We start from the raw sequence: 19,202 nt of genomic DNA, 5'->3' as shown, positions 1-19,202 counted from the left end.
ATACAAGTGCTGAGGCAACAACGGGGGGGGGGGGAGAGCAGGCTTCCAAGGACACGAGGTTGGCCACTGTGTGAAACAGGACATGATGGACCACTTCCATAATTCAACACAGATGTTCTTACATTCTTTTGTTAGAAGCCAGAGTTACTTTTAAATCACTGCTCATCCAGTGATTGTTTATTTACTCACTGGGGAATATACACCTCATTCTCTTTTTCATGCTTTAGTATTAGCTTTGTCTTTAAAGATGGTAGCTAAATAGATGAAGCTCTTAGTATCCTTTGGGTTTTGAGATAATGAAATAGTGAATTAGGAAATTTAAATCCACCCAGCCTTGGCAACAAACAACTACCTCTGCAATAAAGGAGAAAGAGAAAGATAGCACTCAACTTGCAAAATCAGAGCCTGTCAGATTTTAAACTGAGATGAACTAAACTAAGGCTACTGGGCAGTTGAATCTGTACATCAGGATTGTTCAACTGGAAGACCCCAGGACAAAACCAGGCTTCAGAGGTGATGGGAGGCCATTGAATAAAAGATGAAATCTGAATCTATTCTCAAATGGACCCTCAAATTCTCAAATTAGTTGTTAACAGAATGTTCTTTTACTATTTGAGGGGGGACGGTGGCTCAGTGGTAGAGCATCTGCTTCGGAAGCAGAAGGTCCCAGGTTCAATCCCTGGCATCTCCAAAAAAGGGTCCAGGCAAAATGGTGTGAAAAACCTCAGCTTGAGACCCTGGAGAGCCGCTGCCAGTCTGAGAAGACAATACTGACTTCGATGGACCAAGGGTCTGATTCAGTAGAAGGCAGCTTCATATGTTCATATGTTCATCAGTGTATTTTTTGAAAGTTTTCAGACATTTCTCCAAACCTGGGAGTCCCCTCAAGTTTGCAGGAAAATCTGGTTTATGACAATACGGCCCCAATCTGTAGATTTAAATATCTGCAGATTGAGCCACGCTTGACTATTAGAATATAAACAGATGAAGTGCACATTTCTTTTGCTGATGAAATGAGTAACTGAGTCTCCTGCATGAAATGAGTAAGCAAACCTCCTTCTTCACACCTAGGATCAGAGTCACAGAATAACTGCTACCCTGGGTAGCTAGCACCACTAAGTCCCAGTATCCTGGAGAAGGGGAAGCTTGTTTTTGTGTGTGTTGCACTCAGCATTCTCTAAGACTAAACATCAGAGTGACATTTGTGTGTATTTTTGCTACAATTTGAAAATGAACACAAATATTGCAGATAATAATGTAAAAATGCATTTGATTTTGGATGTTAAAAAACATTTAACTCGCATTCTCATTAATTCCCATATTGCAGATGGCTTGAAGTTATTTACTGAATTCCTGGTAACAGATCTTTGTAACGTCACTCCAGGAGGCAAAATTTGGAAGGAGACAAGGTACTGACTCATCAACCCTCACTGCCTTCTCGAAGTGGTCTTGAAGAAAAACTAAAAGCTAGCATATATGAAAAGCATATGGCTGGCTCAGGACGCATACCAAGGTTCTTCAACATGTTATGTTGCCTGCCAGCACTTCCTTTAGGATTCACAACATTTTTCATAAATGGACATTGTAAGGCAGGGCTTGTTGTTGGCTGTCCTTTCAAATAAGGTTTTCAACTAGAGGATGAGGAGGACTGGTAAGCAACTGGGCTTTTCTTAGTCAGTATGCAGTTACATTTCCTTTTCAAGCTTTTCTTCTTCCCTGGAAGTGTGAGGATGGAGGCTTCATTCAGCTCTACCTTCTGTGGCAGCCATTTTGAGTTTGGCTCCACCTCCTATGGCAGCCATTCAGGTGCAGTGGTAACTATCTCAAAATTCTGAATGTGCCCCAGGCTCGAAAGTTTTGGGGACCTCTGCTATGTGCCAATAGTAATTTATCTTTCCAATAACACAGCAAGAATGATTCACTTATTTTTTTTCCTCCAACCACTGTGATTTTTTAAAGGACCCATCCTCTGCCCATATGATTCTGCTACTGATCTCAGTTCAACTCTGCATGATCACTTTACCAGAAGTAAAATTGGTTGGCACAAAACTAACCACACTGTGGCACAAGATTCTCTCTGTTCTAAGAAGACTACAAGGATTTCTCATTCTTGGTCTTTTGAGATTTTTGTGAAGACTTTTTTATTCCAAAGAGCATTTGGAGAGGTTTAAGGTTTCTTTCTGATGGTTGCCTACTGTTTGTTGTATTGCTGTTTTTGCAATTGCTATTTGTCCTTATTTGTTTCTACCTTGGTTACTTTTAACTGTTTTATAGGATTTTTTTTTTTTGTAAATTCTGCAAGATACCTTGAGAGTGGCATCATAAGAATGCTGGGAACAAATTCATTGCGCATTTTCTAAAACTCACAACTTATTTCCTTCTCACACCTCGACTTACAAATTCACAAAATGCAACACTCATTATTTTGAATATTTAATACAGGCAAACTTGGGCAAGGTACCTTGCTGCCTGTGTGCTATTTGATTGCTGCCTTGATATTGTCTGATTGTGCGTTGCTCTACCAGTCACTCCAAGTAAGAAATTCAACCTCCTGTTGAGTGATGCTTATGTTTCAGATAAGTAAATACCTCCAAGCAACTGAGAGATGGGATTATCCATAGGTAGACTTCAATATATTTGGAACAGGAGAAAATAAGTAGATAAAATTCCACTTCTTTGTTTTTTTTACTGCAAGAGAGGAGTTTCAAATTAGAGAGAAGGAGGCAGAGATCAAACCTCATCAACATGTAAATGCCACCACCATCATTTCAAGTAACCAGTTCCTATCACTTCCCTTGTGTACTTCTGTAAATGTTTCTTTCTAGGAAATACTTATGCAGTAACTGCATGTTACATCAGAGCTGTAATTAACTGAACACTCATCTGCAAAAGTGCTGGCCTACATTCATGAGGATTACATCAAAAATGAATGCAACATGCAAGTCCTAGCTATAAAACAGGAGAAACAGAATATAAGACAAGTGGGCATCCTCTTTCCCCTTTCTTGAAAGCCCCATAACTCACCAGGCAACCTACCTTTATATTCCCCTCTCATCTTCAGCTTTCCTTCCCCACTCCCCTTGGCAGCCTCTCTCCAGGAAAACTATGGCCCAACTGTGCAGTGCCAGCTGAGCTGTGTATATTTGCAGTAGGGAAGAACCTGCAAGGACTGCATCCTCTCCCCATATTATTTCCTATTGCCGTCATTCCAGCAATTCCCTTATCCTCATCACCTTTCCCTGCTTTCCTTCTCTCCTTTACACTCAACCGCCAATTTACTTTCTATCTACCCCCGTTATTTACTTCGTTTATATCTTGCCTTTCTCTACCATGTGAACCTCTCCTCCATTTTATCCACGCAACACCCTGTAATACAGGGTAAGCTGAGAATATGTAACAAGTCCAGTGAGTTTCCACAGCAGAATGGGGATTCAAGGTTCCAGTCTGAAATCCTTACCACTACACCAGACTAGCTTTCATGGAATGGGAGCAGCTGAACAGTAGCAAGCAGTCAGGCCTGGGTTCATTCTGGTGGTATCAAGTTGTCTGGTGGTTGCTTCCAGATATAGTCCCAATTAATTCTCCTCTCAAAGGTCAAAAGAACCCTGCCCCACCCCTTTTAGTGATAGAAACCAAGCACCAACAAAGCCTGGAAAGCTGGCCAAACGGTTGTGAATGCCTAGCAACAGCCACTGCTTTATTACAGGGTTTGTTTTGAAAGGATTTTGAAGCTCTGCAAATGTATTTTTTTTGTAAATTCTGCAAGGTAACTTATAATGTATTTTCTTTGTATTGTTTTTAACATTTTCAGATTTATCTGCAAATCTAATGAGCCCCCCAAGTTTGTTTCTATTTGTATCTGTTTTTGGCCACTGTTGCCCAGATTTGTGAATTTAAGTATTTCTGTGGATTTAAGAATTTGCAGATTAGGCCACATTTGACTGTTAGAATATAAGATAATACAATGATGATGATGATGGTATGATAAGGATAGCGACTATCTGTGTTTGCAGGGCCACTGGTCTCCAGAGGCCAAAAATGTGTATTGTAGTCTCACTTGAGGAAGGAAAGGAGAATCCATAACAAATTTCACCTTCATAAAGTGTATACTTTACACACAGAACTAGATACATATATGTTCATTTACATACTATATACGCCCTGTGTTGCATACAAAATCAAAGATAGGCATAACATTAGTATATGGTATATAGATACATCTTACAACCTTGTAGGGGGGGAAACCCCTTTTCATATTAAACCAAGCAAACTTTTGAATATGATTAAAATTCAACAGGTTGGCAACAAGGGCTTAGGAAATTGCTCTCTAGTATGGATACAGCCTACTGTTAGGCATCCCTATAATAAAACAAGCATGAACGTTCTCTCTCTTTTTCATAGGACAGATAAGATGACAGACAGACAGACAGACAGGAGAGAGAGAGAGAGAGAGAGAGATGCCCCTCCAGGGAATATGACGCAGTCCCAACTATGAAGCAGATTTGGGACATTACTATAAAATTAATGCACTCTAACTCTAAGATATGTTAAGGGCAATAGGGCTATCTCCCTAGATGTCATTTAAAACACAAACTCTAAATAATGTATGGTAGTCAAGCCACCATTTTCACTTAACTTTTTTGCCAAAAATGAAACAAAACATCTTAAGCGCTATTAGACACAATACCTGAATAAGAAGTACGTGCAGACATTTTGCAACAATATACCAGTTCTGAACTTCCTAGCACAAGAGACAGCAATACTGAGCTATTTTTTGAAAACATTTATTCCCGTCTTCTTTCTCAGCCATTAGACTTGTTAGAAACAAAGAATCAGGGCTCGTTGTACAAAATGTGACTCAAAATTCACAGTTTCTATTTGTGATAATCAGTCTTTGATGCTCATAAATCAATTTGTGCTTTCAGCCCTCAAAACATGTACTCCCACAGAAATTAACTACCTAGGAGATAAGAAATATAAATATTGAAAATGTCACAGTGGAAAGACAGAATAGGAGCATTTCCCCCTCCCCTCTTTACTGAGGGAGACAACAGATGACAAATTTATCCCATCTGTCCAAAAACTGCTAAGCCTTAAGAAGCATTGATGCAACTCCAAAAACTCTGCAGCTCCCAAACTTCACCAACTACAGACATAATTTTCCTTTTACCTTCAAAGCTCCCAGCAAACAGGTAAATCCAGGTTATAGCAGGAACAAAAAGAAGAGTCAGAGAGGCAGCCAGGAATTTCCGTCGCCCTCTGCAGATTCCCAGCATTCTCTCAGAAGTGGAGATTCCCAACCTGGTTCTGTTCCTATGTTGGAAACATGAAGTCCAGTGTCTCCCACATATTATTTCCTGGGGGGGGAAAGGGAAGAAAATATGACCTATACAGCTTACTACCTTGCCACCCACATCAATGAAATGAATCTTCCAAAGCTTTTGCAAAACAATGATAAAAACAGGCAACCTGGATTGAAAGGAAGTACCCATTTCAGCATTCTGGAAAATGTCAAAAACAATAAATGTGTGCCTTAGAAGTCATGAAAGAGCATAAATCAATAAAACATCTTATCATATCAGCTACACATGACATATATTTTATAAAAAGCAACAATTTTATGCTGTCCTTTTAAAAGAAAAGAAAAACCCTTCACAATCCTTGATGTTTCTGCACAGGTGGTACTCCTGGATAGATAAAACAGGACCACCTGTTCTACTGCCTCTGTTTCCAAAGAACAGCAGGCATTCTGGTAGATGGCTGAAAATGGCAGCACCAGAAGCTGTATCCAGCTGTAGTGGAGCGCAATAATAAAGACTTTCTTACATCACCTAACATGTTTTAAGGGTACACTGAAATACTAACAAGTAAATGTGATAAACAGAAATTAACAGGAAGAGAAGATTAGATTTATACCCCACACTTCACTTGGAGTCTCAGAGCGCCTTGCAATCTCCTTCCCTTCCTCTCCCCACAACAGACACCCTGTGATGTAGGTGGGGCTGAGGGAGTTCTCCAAAAACTGCTCTTGAGAGAACAGCTCTGAGAGAACTCTAACTGACCCAAGACCACTCAGCAGCTGCATGTGGAGGAGTGGAAAATCAAACCTGGTTCTTCAGATTAGAATCCATGGATCCTAACCACAACACCAAACTGGCTCTCTTGGGGGTGGGGGTGGGGGTGGGGGGTAGAGGGAAAGAAAATATGACTTCTACAGCTTACAGGATTATGCAAGTCACTGCTAAGTATATATGCAGTGGTAAACCCGCATTTGTTGCTGGGGGGAAAACCTAGCAGCACAGCACAGGGTTCCCAGTTCCCAAGCAGGGGTGGGGGATCCCCTGATTTTTGGGGCTTCTGCCCACCACCAGTCAGCTGGCTGGAGGGGAAAACCCCACTCCAAACAGCAACATCCCTATGTGATGTTCCCAACATGATTATGCCATGCAGAAATGACACCATCACGTTAGGGACATCACATGGCAATGCTCTGGTTGCAAAACTATATGGTTTGAAGGCAATTTTACCATAGAGATTTGACCTCAAACCAGTGTGTCATCATGTGACATTCCCAATATGATGATGTCACTTCAGAGTGACATCACTACACCAGGAGTGTCACGTGAGGATACCACTGTTTGGAGCAGAGACCTGCCCCACTCCTGGAATGCTCCCTCCTACCCCCCACTGGTGAGTTGCAGGGACCTGACAATTGTGGCACAGCAAGAGCCTGTACACTGCCTTTCCCTTTTAAAACAAAATTAATTGTGGCTGGAATGATGAAATTGACAGAGTATAGGAAAGGGATTTCCAGACTTGATTTCACTCTCAAGGGAAGGGCTGGGTTGGTTTTTTTTTTAGAACTTTTTCTTGAATTAATCATGAAAGAAAGCACACACTATTTTTTTAAAAGGAAATAGCTATAAAGTCCAGAATAACAAACACTGGAGGAAATTGTAGAAGAACAGTGGGTTTACTGTGGTTAAAGCTGGTCAAGGGACAGGTCTAACAGATTGGCTAAGATTTAAAAGCAGGACAAAGGAGAAACCCTAGAGTGAATTTTTAAGGTTTTGGCACAAGTTTGCCAAGCTCCTAATGGGGGTTGAGGATCTCCCACCCAATTGATTGCCCCTTCTCTGAGCAGCAGGAGGGGAAAAATTAAGGAGGGGGACCAGCCTTGTGTACTTACTAGAAGTTGCTACTAGAATTGAAACGGGTAGTCCTAGGAACTGGCAGAAACTCTTATTGTTTTTACCTAGAGCTAGTCTTGACACTTCCCATTACAATTTCTGTAAGTATTCAAGGCTGTATTTTTATTTTATTTTTCGCAAGCAAGCTGTGCCCCCCAGTCCTCCCACTGATTGCACTGCCCTGCAACCCTATTCTGGCAGCTTATTCCCCATATCTGTTCAGTTTAAAAGCAGAATGTATCATAATGAAAGCTGAATTAGATCTAGGTGAAGTTAGAGTGAAAATTGGTGGAATGAAAATTAACAATTTTAAATGTGTGGATGACAACTCATTACCAGCAGAAAATAATAAAGATTTGAAATTACTACTGATGAAGGTTAAAACAAGCAATCTTAAAGCAGGATTACAGCTGAACTTCTAGAAGACAGAAGTAATGGCTACTGAGGAATTACACAACTTTAAGGCTGACAATAAAGAAACCAAAACCGTTAAAAATCCTCTATTCCTTGGATTCCTCTTTAGCCAAAAGGAAGAATACAATCAAGAAATCAGAAGAAGATTAAGACTGGGAAGGGCAGCATGAAGGAACTAAAAAAGATCCCTAGGTATAAGGATGTGTCACTGATGACCAAGATCAAGATAATCCATCCTGCAGTATTACCTATTACTATGTAGAGGTGAGAAAGCTGGGCAATGAAATGTGCTGACAGGAAAAAAGTAGATTCGTTTGAAATATGGTGTTGGAAGAGAGCTTTTGGACCACCAAAAAAGACAAAATAAGTGGCTTCTGGATCAAATCAAGCTTGCACATTCCCTAGAAGCTAAAATGACTAAACTGAGGCTATTGTACTTTGGTTACATTATGAGAAGAAAAGACTCACTGGAAAAGACAAAGATTTCAGGAGAAGTTGAAGGCAGCAGTATGTATGTATGTATGTATGTATGTATGTATTTATTTATTTATTTATTTATATCCCGCCCTTCCCAACAAGTGGCTCAGGGTGGCTCACAGCATAAGATTTCACATAGTAACATTTAAGCATAAAATAGTTAAAATTAATTAATACATTTAAATTATAAAATATTTAAAATTATAAAACATTTAAACCATTTAAAACATTAGGGACAGCAACCTCTAATATAACTACACCTGGATTTCTTGTACCAGCTAGTCATAGGCCAGCCGGAAGAGGGTTGTCTTACAGGCCCTGCGGAACTGGGCAAGGTCCCGCAGGGCCCTCACCTCCTCTAGCAACTGGTTCCACCAGGAGGGGGCCACCACAGAAAAGGCCCGGTCCCTGGTGGATTTTAAGTGGGCTTCTTTTGGCCCGGGGATAACTAGGAGATTTCGAGTTCCCGATCTCAGTACTCTCTGGGGCACATGTGGGGAGAGACGGTCCTTCAGGTAGGCAGGTCCTAGGCCATATAGGGCTTTAAAGGTAATAACCAGCACCTTGTACCGGACTCGGTAAGCTATTGGCAGCCAGTGCAGATCCCGGAGCCCTGGCCGGATGTGCTCCCTTCTTGGGAGTCCTAACAACAGCCGGGCCGTGGCATTCTGCACTAGCTGTAGCTTTCAGGTTCGGTACAAAGGCAGCCCCATGTAGAGAACATTGCAGTAGTCCAACCTCGAGGTGACCGTGGCGTGGATCACTGTTGCTAGATCGTCACGTTCCAGGAAGGGGGCCAACAGTAAAAGTTGGTCCACCAGTTACACTGACTGTCAGTTGAGTACCATATTTGTCTTCAGGTGATGGTGTTAACCTTTAAAGCACTGAATGGCCTGGGACCAGCATGTCTAAGGGATCACTCCCTGTATACCCTTCCCCCGAAAACTTTATGCTCTGCTGAGCAACATCTTCTGGTTGTCCTTGGCCCAAATGATGCCCACTTAGCCTCAACTAGGGGAAATATTTTTTTCTGTCTTGGCCACTGCCTGGATGTACAAGCTCCCACTAGAGATCTGGGCCCTGCAAAGCCTACTGCAATTCTTCAGGGCCTGAAAACAGAACTGTTTTGCCAGGCCTTTAATTGAGGTGGTTGACATAACTGAACACTAATATTGCCTCCCTGTCACATGCTGGCCCACTCTGGAGTAGTGACTGCTTATGAGTACTATCCAGGCCCATAGCCAGAAAATTCCAGATGAATTCCAGAGGGGAGCCCACAGGAAAAAATTTGGATGGAGGGCCCCCCTCTGGCAGCCCCTGCTCTGGCCACGATCTCCGGGCTGCTCTGGTGGCCCCGCCCCCCTCCATACAGCAGCTCCCCCTCCCAACTCACCAACACGGAGAAAGAGTGAAGAGCAGGCCTCAGGGGCTCTTTCAAAGCTCCCCACTCCACCAGCGGGAAAAGCCGCTTTGAGGCTGGCGGTTCCTACACTGGCTTTCCGGCATGCTCAGGATGTTCAGCACTGGGGCAGCCAGCATTAAGGTTGCCAATCCCCAGGTGGGGGCAGGGGAATCCCCCGGTTTGGAGACCCTCTGCCCGCTTCAGGGTCATCAGAAAGCGGGGGGAGGGGAGGGAAATGTCTGCTGGTAACTATTATTCCCTATGGAGATTTATTCCCATAGAAAATCATGGAGAATTGATCTGCGGGTATCTGGGGCTCTGGGGGGCTGTTTTTGGGGTAGAGGCACCAAATTTTCAGTATAGCATCTAGTGCCTCTCTCCAAAATACCCGCCAAGTTTCAAAATGATTGTACCAGGGGGTCCAATTCTATGAGCCCCAAAAGAAGGTGCCCCTATCCTTCATTATTTCTTATGGAAGGAAGGAATTGAAAAGGTGTGCCATCCCTTTAAATGTGATGGCCAGAACTCCCTTTGGAGTTCAATTATGCTTGTCACAGCCTTGATCTTGGCTCCACCCCTAATGTCTCGCAGAGTGGGGTGGGGGCTGCCAAAGCGGCATGGAGGGAGCGGGGGTCAGGGAATGGAGGGGCCATAAAGGTCCAAGGGAGGTTGGGGGGGGGGCTGTGCCCCCCCCCAGCTGTGAGTCTGGTACTATCATATATTGTTGTTGTTCAGCTAGGGACCAGGATTTTGAAATCTGAATCTGAATGTTGAATACTCAACTGGTTTGTTCGGTTTTATGTTTGAGTTAGCTGTTTTAGAAATTATGTAATTTGTTTTATTCTTGATGTGAACTGCCCTAAGCCCATCAAGGAAGGAAGGAAGCCACAGCCCTCAGTTTGCAAAACTAAGGCAAGACTGTTAATGATAGAATGTTTGGGAGGTGATTAATTCATAGGGTTACCATAAGTCAAAAACTACTTGGCAGCACTTCACACATGCTCACATGCTGTTGTCACCTCCTCTATATCAGAGTTTATAGGTGGTGCACAGACTAAATTTGTGACCAAAAAAACACAAGCAACAGGTTCAATACTGTAGCCCTGGCACTACAATATCTCTTTAAAGGCATTCAAAACTCACTCAGAAGCAGAACAAACAATTCTTAGACCACAGACTCTTTTGCAGTCAAAACTTATAACACACTGTGCCAAGCTAATAAAAGGGGAGCAATAGAAACCTGCTATTCATTTGACTGGCTCAGTTAATTTATTGCTTCATTCCAAGAGTTTCAGAATGGCCATGATGTTTCTACAATTGTTTATTCAGCAGCAATGGGCTAGCAACTTTTAAATTTTAATTACACTCACAGAGTTAATTTGAGAACACATGCTTGGACAAAATAGGAGTATCCCTTCTCTAAATAATATTGCATATTGAATGCTAAGTTAAACATTATGATTTAGTCAGTGTGATGGCCAAATATTAATATCACTACCCTTTGGGTCATGTAATGAAAATAAATTTCTATTTCAGCTTTCTGTTAAATGCAAAGAACATTCAAGATACTCTAATGAAAAATGAGAGGCTTAAATAATAGGCGATCCAGATGCTAATAAAGGACAGCCATGAAAATTCACCAGGCGGAAAAGCAACTTTGGGAGCTATCCTATGCAGAGTTGTGCCAGTCTAAAATTGTGTGTAGGATTGCACCATTAGGGAACAATACTAATTAGGTCTACTGGAAATGTCCCATTTTATCTAATGGTGCTTACTCCCAGTCAATTCTCAGTTTCTAGGATTGAAGTCTTAGTCTCACTCTCCCACGTTAAAAAAAAAAATGGCACAATAGTCACCTTTCTCAAAAGGAAATGGAGGTGTGTTAAATGTGAACCTCTTCTCAAACATACTTTAGGGATAATTTTGTCATCTCATTAATTAGTTGGAGAAGCCAACATACTTATCCCAACATCCTCTATTAAAAAAACTATAAATGATTTATTAAAAATCATTTTATACACAAAAATGCTACAGAATTTTTTTTAAAATAATGCAACAATTTCCAAGCAGCATAATTTTTCAGTTGGTTTTGTTATACTTTCATTCTGCAATTTACTGAAACCTAGATATATCAATTAAGAAATTAATATCTCAAGTCTACTACAAAACCTATAAATGTTGTCATGGTTAGAATGGTAGAAACTGCACCATCCATAAACAACATTTGTAAGTAAAAGGAAAATACCATCTTGGATATGCCTACTGATTTTAGAGTCAATAGATAATGCTATATGTAAAATTGTACTTTGCATTTCCCTTGTTACAAAAGTACTATTGAACATTTCAGGGGGTTTGGTAGGCAAGAAGAGAGCTATTGGTCTTTTGCTGCAAGATGTCAAGTAGCATTCAGAGAAACCTGAAACTTGGATTCAGTTGCTCTTTACTGACTGTTTAGAATGCCAGAAAGACATTTTGTAGATGTTTGAGACAACTTTCAAGACTCCAGATCCAGTAAAAAGTCTTTACTCTAATGTAGGTAATGTCCCTTTTTTCACTCTTTTCACAAAAAAGGAGTCCTTCAAAAGGTAGGGTGTGCACTGCTAACAAGTAAGCAAGTATTACTCAACATATCAAACTGCAGCAAGAACCTAAGAGAAGGCATGCTGGATCAGGCCAATGGCCCATCCAGTCCAACACTATGTGTCACACAGTGGCAAAAACACCAGGAAAGCTACATTCATGGTATTTATGGAAGTGCCTTTGGTTCAATGGTAGAAAACTTGTTTTGCACACAGCAAGTCAATATCTGGCATTTCCAGTTAAAAGACCTCTGGTAGCAAGTACAGGGAAAGATATTTCTCTGCCTGAAAACCTGGTATCAATCAAAGCACATGCTAGTCTTATTGACGGACAAATGGTCATATAAGGCAATTTCATATATTTGAATTTCTTTTTTCTTTTTGTAAATTATTTTCCATTGGAACTGCTCTGGTATGACATTTAACACTCTTTCTGGAATTTTGAGAAACAGCTATCAGTGAGTGAGGAATCCCTATGGTGAGGTGAGAGTCTTTAGAGCTGATCTGGACATGGATGTCACAAATAGAGTAGACAATGCTTTCAGAGAAAGAAGGAAAGTGACAAGCTGGTTGGTATGTTGCAGAGTGCTTTCACCTCTGCCAAACCATGAAGACCTGGATTATTCACAAGATCATGATGGGACTTGTGCAGGTATGTTTACAATAAGCCCTTGAGGGAAAATGATACCTTGCTGAGAACCCAGATGTACAATAACCTCATTTTCTCTCAACCTGCAGCCATGAAGAGGCAACAGCTTCAACCAGTCCAGCAAGAAAAACAGAAGAGCAGCAGACCACAGCAAACATCCTTCCTCTTCTTCTCATCAGGGCCTTCTTCCCCACTAAAGGCAAGGCATGGACCTAAATTTTAGATGAGTTTCTTTTGGGTTAGAGATATAAAATTTCTAGAAATTCTGAAGATGTAGAAAAAAATGAGTTTGTATAGTTTATAATGCAGCTAGCACATAAAATTGTATTTAGCATATTTCTGTAATTCAAAAGTATGCATGCCTTACAGTTCAACTCAAAGCAGAGTTACACCCTTCAAAGGCAACTGACTTTAATGGACTCTTCCAACTTTCCTAAGGACTACACTGTTAAGTTTTCACTAATATGAATACTACTTGAGAAAGCTGCAAAGTGATGCACCCTGTGCTGCCTTAGCACACTACTGCCTCAAATGGGGAAAAGTAAGATAAGAAAAGATATAAAAATAAGAATTAGAAAAAGATACACTGAACAAAATAAAAACATTCAGACAGAAACAATCCCATTAGGACTGCCAGCATATATGAATATTAAACTTTGTAATACAACTCTTTTAAGACTATTGAACACACAGTATATTGATTAACAAAATTATTCACATTCAAACAAAAATATCTTTGATAAATATGTTGTATATTATGTAGTAAGAACAGGAATTATCTAACACTGTGGATTGTCTTGCATTAAAATCTTCATTCTACACATTTTGAACAAGTAACACCTTGTTTTAAAAAGCATTTCACTAAAAAAGAGAAAAATATCCATCGGATTTTTTTCAGCGTCGCACCAAATTTCCCAGTTATTTATTAGAAAAAATGGAAAAGAAGTCCATGTGAGGGGGAGTTCTTCCCCAGCCTTCTCATCTCTACTTTGGGAAAAATCCTCTGTCTTCAGGATTAATCCCTTCTTGCCAGACAGGGATTTATGCTTTCAGGTGGAAGGCATGGAGGGTAAAAGGGAGGCATATCTGTGCTGTTGTTTCTTCTTTGCTCCGAACTGGGCAAAATGGAACATTAGCCGCAGAAACAAAAACAAAATACAAACTAATGAAATCCGAATCTCACACTGCTGCTTTCAGTCCTGTTAAATACAGTGCTTGCAGGTCTTGTGATAATATGCAAAGCTCTTCTCGCATCAGAAAGTTCAGTTTCCATTTTTATCAGAGCATTTATACTCTATCTTGTAAGGGGTTTCAGCAGTTTCCTATACAAATGCAGCTCATCTGAGGCATGCTCCAAACTCCAAGAGAAGGGAAATTACTAGCATAACCTTGTAATTTTTGTTTTCCCCATGCTTCTATTCCCTAAGAGGGGTGGAGGAAATTATATATTGTTCCTCATAGCTTTCAAATACTTTCCAGAAACCTGTGATGCCTTAACTAAAGCAGAGTTCAGTCTTCAAATCTCACACTTGCATATTATTCAGTACATGACTTTACAGGTACAAGCAAGGCAAAATCTCAGTGCTACATCCCAGCAACCAATGTTGTAGTATTGTTTTGCAGAACACACAGTAGTTAAGAGGAAAACAGTAACTAGGGATGGGCATGAACTAGAAAAATGTGATTCATGTCAGTTCACCAAACCACAAACTAAATTGAACCAGGAGGGTCATTCGCAAACCAAACCAGCTCATGGCCCTGCTAACCCCACTTAAAGGGACTGCAGTACCTTTAAATGGGGTTTGCAGAAAACAAAAAAAAAATATAGCTCAGCAGCTTTCCCAGGGAGCAGAGAGCAGCAGTTTCAACCCCTGCTTCCTGCTCTATCCATGAACCACCACAAACTGCTTTAAAAGTTTAAGTTTGTGATTGTAGATCCATCACAACCTTCCTTTCACAAACCACTAAGACGGCAAAATTTGTGATGACTTTTTCTTTGTGGTTCAGTTTATGCTTACCCCTAATCTCAAATACCATTAGGAAGAAAAAATCAGCTATCCTAAGATGCACCTATTTTTCACTATGAAATCCTCCCCCAAATCTTTATATCGAAGGGTTGGATCCAGTGATCTCTCAACAGAATGTTCTGGTGATTATGAATATTACCTGGTTTCCTTCCCAACAATGGTCCGTTCTGACCCCAGTAAGCTTTATTTACAGGTAATCAGACTGATGTGTAATAAAAACAGAGCTGCACTGATGGAAGAGGGAGAAAAGAGCTATTTCATCCGTTCATGAAAGCAGCCTGTCAACCCACACAGCTATTACTTCATGTAGGTACTGCCATCCTGGAAATCAACTTTCTTGAGATCAAAAGATACTGCTGGGCGGAAGGAGGAAGCAGGAAAGATCAGTGATCCTTTGCTTGAGTGAGCTTCTAGATCTAGCCCTATTTAAACAAGTTGCCAGAAATATACCGAATTGGTCTCTAAAACTGTATAAATGAGTAATGTGTAACATAGAGTGTATTGCACAGCTGTAATCCACCAAAGGTAAAAAGATCTCTGAGTAAAGAAAAAGACTGTTGGACTTCACCAAACATGGTTGCAAGTGATGCTGTGCTTGAGAAAAAACTGGAAGAATATCCCAATCACCTTACCCAAACTATTTTTCCAGAAACTTAACTCTATGATCAAGTTGTTTATCTGGCGAGGGAAAAAGGCCAGAATAAAATTGAAAATTTTACAAGACAGCAAATCAAGAGGTGGTCTTGCTCTCCCAGATTGGAATCTGTACTATAAGGCTTGTTGTACTGCATGGTTAAGGGATTGGTGTAAGCTAGATAATAAGAGGCTAATGACTATTGAAGGCGTAGGTTTGGGAGAAGGCTGGCACAATTATATGTGGTATCACACTCCTGTAAAAACTGGACGCTTTTTCAGACACGAAATAAGAAGATCCTTGTATAAGATTTGGGATGAAATTAAGCTGATGTATACTTATACTCCAAAGTGGCTATCTCCGATAGAAGCTCTGACTCACCCCAACTTGTATAATTGGGATAACCCACAAGATTATGCCTATTTGTTGAATAGCCAAAATGATTTGATTGAGGAAGAACTATCTAAGTTAAATTGGTGGCTCCAGTGTCAACTCAAATCAAGATTTCAGAAAGACAAAGAAAGGGGCTTTTCGAATAAACCAATTGAATTAGATCTTATCTTAGAGTCCAAGCAGAAGATAATTTCTAAAACGTATGATTGGCTACTTCAAGTTAAGATGCAGGATGAAGTTGTAAAAGAAGCTTGGATCCGCTGGCTTAAGGATTTTGGCTATAATATTGATCTGGATGAATGGGAAAAATTATGGAAACAGAATTTAAAACTAATAAAGCCAACTGATCTCAAAGAAAATCTATATAAAATGGTATATAGATGGTATCTTACACCAGATAGACTGGCCAAAATTTACCCCACATACTCTAATAAATGTTGGAAATGCCGAGAAGTTGAAGGATCGTTGTTCCATATATGGTGGCAATGCAAAGAAGCCAGGAAATATTGGGCTCAAGTTAATATTTGGATTCAAAAAATCTTGAAAATACAAGTTAAGCATGTGCCAGAATTGTATCTTCTGAATATCTGTAGGCAAAATTTGCCTACGACCAAACTGAAAGTGTTACTGTATATAGTTACCATTGCTAGAACTTTGTATGCCAAGTATTGGAAAAATGATAGAATCCCGAACAGAGACGAATTCATTAATAAGCTGTTGGAAGTCGCTGAATCTGATCTAATGTCCACAAGATTAAGAGAGGGTAATGTGCAAAAATGTCAGGAGGAATGGGACCCCATTTATAAATGGGTCAAAAGTAGAGGCTTCGACATGGAGTAGCTAGAATTTTTTTTTTTCCTTTCAAATCCTCTCCAGCCCCCAGTGTGTATGATTGGGATGTAGTGGTAGACGTTAGACATAGATGTGTTTTTGACTGTATGGCGCGCCCAAGTGTCTAAGGTGTTTGGAATGTATCTTTTTCATATGATTAATGTTGATTGTATTTGTTCGTTCTTTATTCTTTCGTTTCTTTGTATGTCCATCTTTTCTTAATAAAAAATTTCATATATTGGAAAAAAAAACTGGAAGAATAAAGGGCAAATTGCAGGGCTGATAAATTTCCGGCTTGCGGGCCACACCCAGCCCACCTAGGGCTTTGATCAGGCCCACAGCAATTTCCTCCCACCTTCTCCCCCTCCTGTCCTCACCCTTTGAAGCTCCAAGGCTGCCAATGATGTTCCCAGCTCCTTCTGCCTTGTCTTTACTCTTCTGGGCTTGGAAAGCTACTAAGAAAATGTGGAAGGGATTTTCCATTAAAGTCTCAGCACCCAGATAGAATAGTTCATCTGAGACCAGAGTCCTTAATAAAAAACCGATTCTGTGTTTTCCTTGCAACTCTGTGCTGCAATGTATTTAAACTGGAGTGGAGCAAAAGCAGCTTCATTTTTGCAGCATTTATGGTCAGCTGAAGCTCCCTGCAAATAAATGGTTGATGCTTGAGCCAGCTTGTCTATGCTGAATGGACCTGAGAACTGGTGCCCAGTGAGTACTCTAACCTGGAAACCCACAGCCATAGGGGGATATTACACTGGAGAGCCATTGTCAATCTAAATAGACCTGAGGCGGGGGGAGAATGCCCAGCCATTTCATGTTTTCCTAGGCTCCCTGAAAATAAACGGTTGATGCTTTGAGCCAGCTTGTCTATGCTGAATGGACCTGAGAACTGGTGCCCAGTGAGTACTCTAACCTGGAAACCCACAGCCAAAGGGGGATATTACACTGGAGAGCCATTGTCGATCTCAATAGACCTGAGGTGGGGGGGAGAATGCCCAGCCATGTCATGTTTTCCTAGGCTCACAGCATTTTATATTTTTAGTTTCTGCTGTGATCCTTGTGCTTTTTATTGATGTTTTATTGCCAAATCCCACTATTCCCCCATCTTTCCATTTTAAACAAAATACCACAATAATTTTAAGCATGTTTGTATTTTAAATAAAAATAATATTTTAATTGTGTTTATCTGTATCCTTTATAACAGGGGTGGCCAATGGTAGCTCTCCAGATGTTTTTTGCCTACAACTCCCATCAGCCCCAGCCAATGGCCATGCTGGCTGGGGCTGATGGGAGTTGTAGGCAAAAAACATCTGGAGAGGTACCATTGGCCACCTCTGCTTTATAAAGTTTATATCTCTGCTACCTGGTGTCACATTTTATGACACATGTAGCTCAGCCCCATGAAGTTCCATTTGTGTCAGATCTAGCCCTTGTAATAAATTAGTTCAACACGCCTGCCGTATTGTGATGATTCAACTTGAAAAATGTGTTTTCTTCATCATGAGAACCATGTGTCAGAAAACTAACAGCCTCTTAATCATCATCAAATTTGACCTGGATAGCCCAGGATAGACTGATCACATCAGATCTCAGAAGCTAAGCAAGGTCTGCCCTGGCTACTATTTGAATAAGAGACCTCCATAGAATACCAGAGTCATGGTGTGAAAGCAAGCAACAGCAAACCACCTCTGAATGTCTCTTGCCTTGAAAACCCCATGGAGTCACCATAAATCTGCTTAATTTGACAGCATTTTCCAGCACCAATCATCACCAATTCTTCAAATGCCTTAACAAACTTAATAATGCTTTGGTTCTAGCTAATGCTATGCAAAATTCATTGCAGTAAACCCATGAATATTGATCTTCAATTTAAACACAGAGTATTAATGGAATGCGACCCAGTGGCGTAGAGTGGTAAAGCAGCAGTATTGCAGTACTGTGGTCGGAACTCTCTGCTCACGACCTGAGTTTGATTCCGGTGGAAGCTGGATTCAGGTAGCCGGCCCAAGGTTGACTCAGCCTTCCATCCGAGGCTGGTAAAATGAGTACCCAGCTTGCTGGGGGGAAAGTTTAAAAGACTGCGGAAGGAAATGACAAACCACCCCGTAAAAAAGTCTGCTGTGAAAACGTTGTGAAAGCAACGTCACCCCAGAGTCGGAAACGACTTGTGCTTGCACAGGGGGACCTTTCCTTTTCCATTAATGGAATGACATGGTATGGCACAGTTAAGAGCACAGAGTCCTTTTATAATCTATAACCTTACAATGGTACAGGCTAGCAGATCATTTCTACAGCCACTTTGTACCTGTAGGAACAAAAGTCAAATGATAGTGATCTGGCCAACGTGTTCAGTTGATTGCCAAAGAGGAATTTAAACCTTCATTTCCCATCCTCAATTCCACCTCTGGATGCTTTCAATACATGGTATCTAGCAGGTGATGGAACATCACCATCCTGACACTGCCCCTGGGCTACTAGTCGGCCATTTGAGGATTAAAGAGCCTGGCTGTTTTTACAACACATAATCTTTTTAATTACAAATACAGTAGATGATCTCATTAGATCTCAGAAGCTAAGTACAATCAGCCCTGGTTAGTATTTGG

At 40.8% G+C, this 19,202-nt stretch overlaps 1 protein-coding gene and 1 non-coding gene across 2 annotated transcripts in view; one reads left to right on the top strand and one right to left on the bottom strand.

Moving 5' to 3' along the window:
• LARGE1 (LARGE xylosyl- and glucuronyltransferase 1) overlaps positions 1-19,202 on the bottom strand; it is a 515,590-nt gene that overhangs the window by 372,293 nt on the left and 124,095 nt on the right. Inside the window, exon 2 of the mRNA XM_060245549.1 lies at positions 5,171-5,357. Coding sequence (XP_060101532.1) covers positions 5,171-5,276 — 106 coding nt within the window. The 5' untranslated portion in view covers positions 5,277-5,357. The remainder of the gene's footprint in view (positions 1-5,170; positions 5,358-19,202) is intronic.
• On the top strand, positions 619-691 carry TRNAP-CGG (transfer RNA proline (anticodon CGG)). The gene has a single exon. It is a non-coding gene; the product is annotated as a tRNA-Pro (tRNA).

The sequence above is a fragment of the Heteronotia binoei genome, chromosome 8, assembly GCF_032191835.1.
Source record: "Heteronotia binoei isolate CCM8104 ecotype False Entrance Well chromosome 8, APGP_CSIRO_Hbin_v1, whole genome shotgun sequence".
NCBI lineage: Eukaryota > Metazoa > Chordata > Lepidosauria > Squamata > Gekkonidae > Heteronotia > Heteronotia binoei.
This window is presented reverse-complemented; position numbering and strand designations above follow the sequence as displayed.